The following is an 11,859-nucleotide window of genomic DNA, read 5'->3' as shown; positions in this document are numbered from 1 at the left end:
TTAATTTTTAAATGGAATTATTTTTTTCTTACCCATGATAATTTTTGACTTTGTGGCCGATTTTCTTCGATAAATGTGTTATAAACATAGTGTTTTATAAATTTATTCTTATGAAAAAAACAATAATGAACAAAAATGTTGTTTACAAGTTTGCCAGAAAACTTATAGATTTTATGATATGGGAAAACCTGCACCAGGTAAAAACTCTAAAAAATGTGTTTTTTTGCTTTAGTCAAAAATGGGTACGAATTAAATATTTATTTTTGTAGTTTATAATGATTTTCAAAAAAAAAATTTTTTCATTCAAAGATAGACTTTGTCTTAAAACTTACATTTGATTTTTTTTAACAAAATCGTTGGAGCCGTTTTTTTTTCAACTTTACTAAAATTGGTATATGACAAGTACCGTTATTTTTGGTCCAAACAAATTAATTCCAAAAACACCTCTGGAGAGTCTCCAAAAAATGCTACATACTAAATTTGAAGTCAATCGGTCTATCCGTTTAGGCTGTAGCTCCTTATACAGACAGACAGACAGACTGTCAGACAGATGGAAAAATGTTATCTTAAATTTTTTTTTATGTACGAATGCATAACTTGATATACAGTACCTACAGTGGTGGCAAAATATTTAGAAACATTTTTCTTTGTTTACAAAATGTTATTTTTGCTTACTATAAATACAAAATATTTAACAATTTTTGAGCAAACACCAGTGATGATATAATCCTTCTAACATTTTAAGAAAAAAATTTTAGAATTTACCCAACAAAAGAAAAATATTGCAAAAAATCTAAAATATAGTCCAATTTTGTGTTTAAATATGTATAATTAGAAATTAATTAAACTTACAATTAGCAAAAAGGACTATCACCAACTAGTTTCTATAAGTTGGTTTATGTGGTACAGTCCTCGAAAAATGCCAAATGTTCCGAAAAAAATAAAATAAAACGTCTTTAACAATTCCTGACAGACCATCTTTTATATTTTAGAAAATGAAGGTGCAATAAAGAGGAGATCTTTAATAAAACATCAAGCTCTTCAAATGTCTCTAATATTTCTAATATTTTTTATTTATATTAAGAAAATACATACATTTTGAAAAGAAAGAGTTTGTTTCTAATTATTTTTCCACCACTGTATATCGCAAGTAAAAAAATGTTCAACTGGGATACACGTCTTTGCTCTCTTCATTAAAGTAGCTGTAATATTAAATTATTATTTGATTTCTCAAGTATCAATATAAAAATAAATATTCACAAATTTTCAAAGAAGTTTCAAAAAATAAACAAAGAGAAAACGATTGTAAAAAACCGGGTGAGCGGTTTGAACGGTTCCCAGCTTCTTGTAAAATGGGCCTAACTGAATGATTTTTTTTTTTTGTATAAACTTACTTCAAGGCTTGGCCACACCGAAGGGTTCATGCGATAGCGGTAGCGGTACGGATAATTGCATAAAAAAAATTCCACATCTGAACGTTGATGTGTCAGTTTGGAATTTTTTTCATACAAGTACCCGTACCGCTACCGCATGTACCCTTCGGTGTGGCCAAGCCTTCACTTTCTAAAATAACGACTCATATGTGCCCATGATTATGAAAGTGGACTAAGTCACTTTTTGCATTGTTTAAAGAAAAACTTACATAATAATTTTCTAATAACGATTTAATTATATTTCTTTTATGAAATCACTAGAGGAGCAATAAAAAAGTTTATTTATTGGAATTTCGCTTTCAAATAAACTTTACCCCTTAAATAATAATTATTTTAAGGCTAGATTTGAGGCCATTTTTAGGAGTGACTTAGTCCACTTTCATAATTAAGGGCACATATATCAATACTTTATACAAGGTGTCCAGTGAAAAATTGATTATCCAAAAAAGGTGTTTTTTTTTACTATTTTATTGTTTGTGTACATGTTAAATGCAACAACAACGATGCAACTAAGCTAGGGTTGTCATTTTTCTAGAGACCTCGTCGAGACATTTTGGTGACATGTAATTTTTGGGTTGGGTTCGATATCCCGCTTTTTATATTCCCGTTTTTTAAAATCCCGCTTTTAAAATCCCGTTTTTCATTATCCCGCTTTTTATAATCCCGCTTTTTAAAATCCCGATTTTTATAATCCCGTTTTTTATTATCCCGATTTTGCAAGCAAAACTAGTTGTTTTATTTTAAAAAATCGCGCGAAACAACTAGTTTTGCTTGCAAAATCAGGATACTAAAACAAATTAAAAAATTAGAGATTTTTCTAAACGCATTTAATTAAAACCTTAACAAAAAATATAATATATACAAAAAATAAGAAAAAGTAAGGAATGTTTAATTAACAAACTAATATTTACTTTAAACTTTTAAAGGAACAATGAAATCGTGATAATCCCATAGATTAATAATAACTTAAAATGATCACAACACCTTAAATTAAGTACACACTACATAATCAAAAGAAATTTCATTTAAATATATTTCAACTTTTCAACAATTTTGATATTTAAATAAATGAAATTTCTTTTACTTGTGAACTCAATTTAAGGCTTGAATCATTTTATGTTTTTATAAAAGAAATACCGTTTTCAGAATGTATTGAAGGTACATATTGTGTGATATTTACAACTCAAAAAATCAGTTTTACTAATTTTTTGTCTATTTCTCATGATTTTATTAATTGTGAATTAAGCATGTATTTTGTAAAAAAAATCGGGATTTGACGGGATTTGACGGGATTTTAAAATTCGGGATTTTAGAAAACGGGATTTAAAAAAGCGGTATTTTAGTAAACGGGATTTTGAAACTTTTTTTTCGGGATTTTCGAAAAACGGGATTTTAAAAAGCGGGATTCCGATACGCTCCCGTAATTTTTTTGGGTAACCAAGTATTACACTTCGCTTTGGTGTTTGTAAGCACCATTTCTTAATTTTGAAAAAGTGATGACGCAATCTTCGCCACCAAGTTTGACAATCGAGTTTGTTTACTTGGAAATTTCTATTGGATTTTATATCTTTCGAAATTTCAGTGAAGTAAATAAATTAAAAATTTTAAATAAAAATTAAAAAAAAAAAGTTTAAATTGGTTCAAAGTTCCAAATGGTTGATGTTATCATTTTTCAATTTTGAACTGTATTGTGTGATTTGAATTGTTTTAGAAATAAGACATTCAGCAATTTATAAGACATGTGGTTTAAAAAAAAACTTAAACTTTGTACGATCAAGTATTTTGTTTTTATTTTTTTTATTCATTTTTTTCCAATTTGACAAAGATTTTAGTCATATACTCAGGTAGGTATTAGGTATAAAAGAATATGTCATTTTTAATCTGGGCATAACTATTAATATTTTCAAATTCAACGAAGTAGTTTCATTTTATAAAAATCGGTTGGGAATTGAACCATTTCATAAAAAAACATTCGCATGAAATGAAATATTTTCAAAAGTATTATGGTTTTCCTTTATCTAATTTTCTAGATAGATCATGTGTTACAGCAGAACTGTCAAAAACCTATGTTATAACTTGTTTTCTGATTATCCATTTCATAAAGTCCAAAAGGCTGAGGTGTTTTTGCATTTAACATGTAAATTACTTAGCCCCGACAGCGTTTTTTTTTGGTCCAGTTAAGCCACATCGTAATAAAAAGTTTGTATAAAAAACGAATATTCGAAAAAAAGTTATTTTTTAATAAAAAATGTCTAAATAAAAAAAAATAATTACTGTTATTTTAAAAAATATTGTGAATCAGCATTTAAAGTATGAAATTTCAAAAAAATATTAACCCGTTTTCAAAAAGTTTATATTTCAAAAAATGTGTCCATGTCCTACTCTAATACTACGTTTCCACCTACGCTAAATCCGAGATTTAGCTAAGTAGATTTAGAATAAATCTCGAGTTTTTTGCTAAATCTACTTAGCTAAATCTCGGATTTAGCGTAGGTGGAAACATAGTATAACGGGGCTTATACTTGATGGTTTCGGCCTCATTGGCCATATCACTAAACTATGGCAATGACTCAAAAGTCATTTTCTTCGTTAAGCCTAGTACGCAGCTGAAGCGAAACAAAATTGTCCATACAAAAATTCGATAACGAAATCTTGAATAAAATTAAATTTGGTTTGTCTTTTGCTTTAAAACTTATTTTCTGATGTTTTTTCTTAAATGTTTTGATTTATATTTTAATTATTTTTACTTTGCTATAATACCCGATGGTAATTTTTCGTTAACATGTTCGCTGTTGACTTTAGAGACTTGAAAATTTTTCGTTTCGCTTCAGCTGCATACTAAGTTTGCTTAAGCCTAAGTACGCTGCTGATGCGAAACGAAAAATTTTCAAGTTTCCAAAGTCGACAGCGAAAATGCTAACAAAAAAATATCATCGAGTATTCTGTCAAAGTCAAAATAAGAAATTCAAAATTAATTTAAAATCAAGAAAAATCAACAGAAAATAATTTTTAAAGCAAGAAATAAACTAATTAAAAGTGAAAAACCGTCAACACTGCTCTTGGTGTCAAGAAAAATGCACAGGACAGTAAAAAGTAAGTGACAAATGAGTGAAGTGTTCTTTCCCGATTGTGAACCCTTTTGTAATGGAAAGGAAGTATATACTATATTAGCCCTGTTCCATTGGAATTAGTAGATATTTTGGTTAATCTAGTACTATCATCTACTAAATGCGTTCCATTGAAAATCGCTAGTAAACTACTAGTAGTACTTTGCCACCTCCCAAAGGAACAGGGCTATTAGTTGCGTATCAAAAACTTTCGTTCTTTGCCTCAACAACATCCCTGACCCCAGAAATCAATAGAAATCATATACACAAACCACAATTTATCTATTTTCTAAACCAAATTTTCAATCATACCAACCACTACATAACAAAACTCTACCCTTTTAACATAAATTTCCCATTTTTAAAACACTTTTACCAACATCCAACGCATCCGACGACACACAAAAAAAAAAATAGACGTGAAGCAAGAAAATAATAAAATTTTATGTTTGGTGTTTGTTCTCGCTCAGACGTCGCCATTTAATCTAATCCCAGTCAAAATAGTTAGAAAATGTCAAATTTTCCATCAAAAATATCTTGAAAAACAATAAATTTCTAATTAAAACATCAGTGATCTAGTGTTTTTCACAAAATAATTACTCATTACTCCCATTTATATTGAATTTAATTCGCATTGCAGTGAAACGTATAATATAAAAAAACCAAAACCCCTAAAAAAAAATTTTTTTTACTTGAGTTCTCTATTTTTCCCTCACCTTATACACATACCTAGCAAAACCGCTAATGTCAAAAAGAGATAGCCTCCAGTATAGTATCTAAATGAGTGAAAGAGTGCAATAGATAAAAACTGCAAAATTTCTCATTGGGATTTTTTTTTTCTTCTACAATAAAATAAATAGGAAATTCTTGGTTAACATTTTTTACTTTGAAATTTCTTTTGTCAAAAAAGTTCAATATAAATTTTCTCCTCTCTTTGATTGCGAAAAACATGCAATCAAATGACCCATCGAATTGGCACAATCCAAAAAGAATGCTTTTGAGTGTTGTTTTTCTGTGAAATAATGAACAATTGTGCTGCAAGAAATTATAATTATCGTGGCGAACAAAGTCATTATCATCAGCAGAAGCAGCAGCGGCAGCCCATCGCAAACATCAGCAACCCCACCACCACCACTACCATCAGCAGCACTAGAAGCAGCAGCAGTAGCACCATTTCCACAATTGTGTTGCTGTCGCTTTTTGGTTTTTGGATTTTTCTTTGGACCTTGATGCTGGTGCTGCGAAGTGTTTGTAGGAAAATTTCCAAAAGAAATTCACCAATTGCATAGATTTTTTAAAGAGGATTTTTTGAAAAACAAAAAAAAATTTCCAGGTGAGTCGTGAGTGTCCCAAAAAGTATCGACAAAGTATTTTGCAAAAAAAAAATGTTGGTATTTGCCTTTCCTTTTCCTTCCACCATTGCTTTGCTGGTCTGCTCTGTGGTGTAGCGCTGAGTGCCAAAAATGTGCGTGCGTGTGTGTTTTTTTTTTGTACAGGAGGGAAATTTTATTCTATATTTTTTTTTATTAATGGAGGAGGCGGTTGCAGTACAACGGTAATACATAGTAAGAGGGAAATTTATTTTTATTATTATTTTTGAATAAAAATATAAATTTTAATCTAGGGAAAGTAATTTATTTATTTTTCTTTGAGAAAAAAAGTTAAAAAAAAACCTTGAGAAAATAGTTTTTTTTTTTTTGCCTTTCAAAATTCCCTGCAAGTTTTCAGGCAGTTTTGCTTTTGAGTAGAGAAACATTGTTCTCTTTCTTTTTTTCTACTGCAACACAAAATAGAGTGTGCATGTAAAGTGGCGGCAAAAGTTGACATTTTTTCTTTCTTTGGAATCGGAATCGTGGTGCGATAATCTTTTTCGTTTTTGACAAAAAGGGTTAAATTTTTTCTTTTGTTATTATTTTGAGAGGATATTAAAAATGCAATTATGGCAAATGGAAGTTTTTGAATAAATAATTTGGTATGATTTTGTTGATTTAAAGTCGATTGCATTCATATACTACTTTTTTGGATAGATAGGTAGGTATCCAATATTTTTTTTTTATTTTTGCCAAACCTGCGTAGACAAATTGATAAATTATTTTTTAAAATAGTTGAGGGTATTTCCAATTGTGATTGTGGTTTCATGGAACAATTATTTCTTAGAAATTTGTAATGTAAATATTTTGGGTCTGGGGATAGAAGAGTATTTTTTTTTTTAATATATTAACCTGTGTCTGGCAACTAAACGTAGAATGATTGCATTGCCTTTTACACCTGCTAGCAATAGTAAATGATTCTATGGACGTAGTGGTACACCGATAATAAGATAAATCCTTTAGTTAAAGAAGGTCTTCACCGATAGCTCAAAAACGCAGTGTCGGGGAGGGCATCTTTTAATTTGATTTAAGAATTAAATCCATCCATATTCTATCAAGTTTCCTAACCATAATTACTATCCATATCCGCAGATGAAGTTTGAATGTGTTACAAAAATAACATGCAGCTTCCGATAGGAATAGATTCTAAATCGAGCTGCAGATAAAATTTGACAAAGTAGGTATATCAGAGTCTTTTTTTCTTTATCTTGGTGCGAACATATAAAGCTTTATTTAGTTTTGATGTTTTGGAAATCCTAATGTGGATAGCTTTGCACGCAATAGCTATTACAAGTGACAGACAAGCGGCTATTACCGCTATTCATTTAATCTTCACATCCTCTGAATGGATCCAGCACTGCCGAGATCAATTCCAATAAAGATTGTTGCGAAGCTTAACTTCCCCCTGAACACTTCCTATCAATGTTGTGGGAACCATTGGTATTAAGGATTTCTTTTAAATACTTTTAAAAATAATTTTCCGGTTAACAAAAGAATTAATACATGTCTAGGTACGTCTGTAAACAAAGCACCCCAACTACCAATCTTTTAGAAAGCTTGAACCAAACATGGCACTAAAAAACTTCTAAGAATCTTGTTTACATATGAATTAATCAACTTTCACGGAGCGTAACATCCAATGTAATATAGAAAATTGCACCTGAAATTTCGTGCAACATTCATTTGATTGTTCACGTAGTCGTTTTATGTAACAGAACACAAAAACGCACAAAAACTGGATAACCACGCACACAAATAATTTTTTTTTTTTTTATATTTGACCATTTCCGACCAAATTTTGACAGCGTTCGAAAGATATTACCTTATTTTCTGTACTGTGCTATGCTATATCTACCCCATATTCATTCAAAACAATCTTTTCAAAAATTTGTTATTTTCTGAGGACTAATGTCCATGATCTGCATTTCACATTTTGCGAATTTTAATTGAATTTACATTGCTTTTGCTTCGTGAAAATCGAGTCTTTTTAACTACTGTGCATTTTTAAGGCAAATTATGAAAAAAACTTTTGTTTGTTTTTTTCTACCCTAACTAATATTTTTATTTGTTAACTGAAAAAAAAAAAAATGGGTAAAATAATATCATGAAATATCTTGTTTAGAAAAGATTTTTTCGGCTCACTAGGCAGTGCATTGAATCTCTATTGGCCACCTTGTTTAATACAAACTTATCAATGGAATTCCTCAATATACCTATTTTCTTTAACGGTTTAATTTTCTTCAACTGAGTCATTGGGTCATATGCATAAAAAATAAATTGCACGACTGGGGTCGCACGTACTTGCTCTTATGCTTAAAGTAACTATAATGTTAAAGCTTTTTATTCAAGAAATTTAAAATTCGATATTTTGAAGAAATTTCATAAGTAGTATAAAAAAAATTAAATCTGTTTTTATAATTAATAAAACTCCGTTTTAAAATATCTTAAAAAAAAAAACAAATATGCCATTTTATTTCTCGTATAAAAAGGTATTTTTAGAAAAAAAATTTTGAAAATTGTAGGAGCCGTTTTTTAAAAAAATAATTTTTTATATATAAAATTTTTTTAACATTTTTCAAAAAAAAAGTTGGTATGCCATTTTGAAGAAATAATTAATTTACACATAAAAATGAAATTTCAAAATTTTTCACCAACCCGTTTCCAAAAAATTGATTTTTCAAAAAAAAATTTTGAAATATTTTTTAAAAAACCAAAAATGCGTTTTTTGAAAATTTTCTAAAATTTTAATATTATCTTTACTTACACACTTTTGTATAAAAATTTTCATTTAAATCGGGTTAATTTTGTACGAGATATTCAGAAACGAAAAAAACCGTTCTATGACAGGTACCGTTAATAACGGTACAAAAAATATTTTTTTTATTTAAAAAGTTGGCCCTTATGTGTAGTATTACACACAAAAATTTTAATCAAAATCGTTAGAGCCGTTTTTGAAAAAAATTAACTTTTCTATTTCCGTTATATGGCAGGTACCGTTAGTTTTGGTCATAAAAAAAAAATTTCAATTTCCCCTCTAGGGAATCACCACAAACTGCTAACTACCAAGTTTGAAGAAAATCACTTCACTCGTTTAGGCTGCAGCTCCAGATAGAGACAGACGGACAGACAGACAGACAGACAGACAGACAGACAGAATTGCCGGACCCACTTTTTTGGCATTCTCCATCATCGTAATGTCATGTAAAATTGTTATCTCGAGTTCGATTTTTTTTACGAATCCTAAACTTGCCCTATAGTACCTATATCGCAAGTAATAATAAATGCTTTTACTTGAAAAATTATAAAGTATGAACGTTTTTTATCCACATTTTGTGCATATCAAACCTAGTTTATTATTAATTATTAATTTCATATTGCTAGTATTTACTATTTTTTATGCATACGGGCAATTGTCAGGTGAATCATACATATTTTTCATTTGTCTCGCAAAATTTGTCTTCTTATTTTTTCTTCTGAATTCTGCTACCTTTTTTCTTCAAAATTGCCAATAATATTGCATCCATGTTCAAAGCAGCAGTAATTTCATTGTAGAAACAAAATAAAAATAGATGATTTTTCAGTTCTAATAGTTCGAAGCGATTTCGAAGTATCGAAATGTAGAACATGCAATTTCATTTCACGTGAAATTGAAAAGTGATTTCACTTTCGATAGGGAGGTATGTTTGGAAGTATTATGAGAATCCTGATAAAAATGAACTCGATCAATCATCACAAGCGGCAGGGCAAGCTCAAGTCATCAGAAACTTCTGTCTTTGTATAGGGTAGGGCGGACCAAATATCGCTGGATTTTCCTGAATCCACTTTGTAGTATTGAAATAGGAGATAAAGTCTAATTTTTGGTACTACGACCTTACCTGGTTTTCCAAAAGAAATTCGATTTTCCTATCTAGAGCAGAAAAAACGAACAGCAATATTTTTTTTTCTTGTTGGTAGCAACAACTACGACAATACGTATTTTGTGGTATACTCAGTTTTGCTCATGTTTCCCTAGGCAATGTTTTATCTGGAATTAATATTTTTCTTGATTTGTTATAGGTGGTTCAGATTTGTTTTTTGGATATAGGGCAGTTATTCATGTAAATTTGAGAAATATTGCCCTTCATAACTCCCATGGGAATGTTAACCTTTTTTGCGAGTGAGTCATGAAAGGCTGAACGTTGTCTGTCTTTTGTTGCTTTCGAAATCAATATGACCTAAAATCCAGTTTAGAATTAATCTCAGGTTGAATCTCAAATTTGCAAGTTCATCTTTGCTTTGTTAAATCAATGATGAGGATGTCGTGCATTAATAGCTGCCCGAATATTTATTAGTATAGCTACATTTTGATCTGATGTTGATTTGTCAAAGTATTTTGCATGCGGGTCTAATTACCGCAAATCTGTTTGAACGCATTAGCTAAATTGGCCATCCCAAAGGATTTTTAAATGTTTAGGGGTTTATAAAAGGCACCCGCCCAAACCCAGCACATCATCTTTTAACCATAATTTAGAATTTTCACCAGGCCATCGGACATGCCCTTAAAAACATTAAAATCACTGAGAAAATAAAACCAAATTTATCCCATAGTAAGATAGTTTCATAAATGCTATTGAAATTGTATTTACATAACGTCGGTAAAACCAGAAACGTGTGTAACTCCAAATTTTTTGAAAATTAGATTTGAATGCCATCTGATTGCCAAACCTGATATCTACCGTTCCTTAAAAAGGAATCCGCTTTAAGTTCATAGTTTGTATTTTATCGAATTAGAATTAGAAAATCGAAACTCATACAAATGTTTTCAAAACGATGAGGTTTTATTGCTCTCCTATAAAATTTGCTAAAATGGAGTTACACACTTTTCTGGTTTGATTTTGGTGGGGGCAGCAGGTTTCACCGACGATAAGTGAATTTTTCCTTTGGAATGACGATTTGTTACAAATTTGTGTTAACATTATACCTTGTCACAAAGACTGCGCTTTTAACGGCGCTTTGAGGTTTGTTTTTTAGTATCTAAGACAAAAACAAACTGAATCAGAACACAAATCTTGTTTTGAATAAAATTAATTGTAGTATGAAATCGCCTAGTTCTTACAACGGTGAATTCATCTGTAGATCGCAAATTAATAGAACCCAACAAAATAAAACCAGAGCACCAAGTACAGAATTTGATACAATTGAGTTTTGTCGATACAATCGTGTGTTTTCGATACAATCGAGCATCGGCAGCAGCTAATTTATTTGAATCAAAAGTTTTCAAAAAAGAACACTCGATTGAACCAAATTACGTACTGCCACTAATCGATTGTATCGAGTGCACCAAATAAGGTGCTGCCACAACAGTCTAAGCATAAGCATGTGAAATTTACAAGGTCCTAATATCATTCACCGAAATGTCAATTTCAAGAAAATAAAAAAAAATAAAACAATTTATTATAATTTTTATTTTTCAGTTGTTTACATCAATTTTCAACACAAGCGATATGAAGGATATTTGATTGAAAGTTTGATCTAATTATTCAATTTAAACGCAAGCAATCATCAACAAACAATATTAAAAATAAATTAAAAAAAATAAATCAGTGTTATGTATAAAAATCCTCCCTAAAAACATAATGAGCGATCGTGACATACCGAGTGTACCGGTAACAACATTAGCCGGCCTAACAAGTCTATCAGACTGTAAGTTCTTAAAATTTAACTATCTTTTATTAAAAACATTTTGATATGTTTTTTTTAATTGTTTCTTTTTAGTATTAAGTGAGCTTCCTGTATCGGATTCCTTGTCCAGTGTGACATCTTTAAATAAATCACTTCTATTCCACACATTAGTTGCTGATGAATCAAACAATCTTCTATCAGTTCGTGATGATAATTTAGTAAAACAGTTGGTACATGCAATTGAACAAACAAATTCCGATAATATGTTAGTAACATACACAGTTTTTT

At 30.0% G+C, this 11,859-nt stretch overlaps 1 protein-coding gene across 5 annotated transcripts in view; it reads left to right on the top strand.

Annotated features, from left to right (window-relative positions):
- Nucleotides 1–4,959: 4,959 nt before the first annotated feature.
- Nucleotides 4,960–11,859, top strand: part of LOC129917249 (nipped-B protein) — a 34,200-nt gene continuing 27,300 nt past the window's right edge. For 2 of the 5 annotated variants that reach the window (XM_055997667.1, XM_055997669.1), the window contains exons 1-3: nt 4,960–5,873; nt 11,364–11,592; nt 11,665–11,836. In XM_055997667.1, the coding sequence (XP_055853642.1) occupies nt 11,526–11,592; nt 11,665–11,836 (239 nt within the window). In that variant the 5' untranslated portion in view covers nt 4,960–5,873; nt 11,364–11,525. Of the gene's footprint in view, nt 5,874–6,316; nt 6,572–11,363; nt 11,593–11,664; nt 11,837–11,859 lie in introns of those variants that run through there. The other 3 variants (XM_055997668.1, XM_055997664.1, XM_055997665.1) reach the window with 2 other exon arrangements.

Source organism: Episyrphus balteatus, chromosome 3 (assembly GCF_945859705.1).
Source record: "Episyrphus balteatus chromosome 3, idEpiBalt1.1, whole genome shotgun sequence".
NCBI lineage: Eukaryota > Metazoa > Arthropoda > Insecta > Diptera > Syrphidae > Episyrphus > Episyrphus balteatus.
The sequence above is the reverse complement of the archived record's forward strand: the minus strand, read 5'-3'. Positions and strand labels throughout refer to the sequence as shown.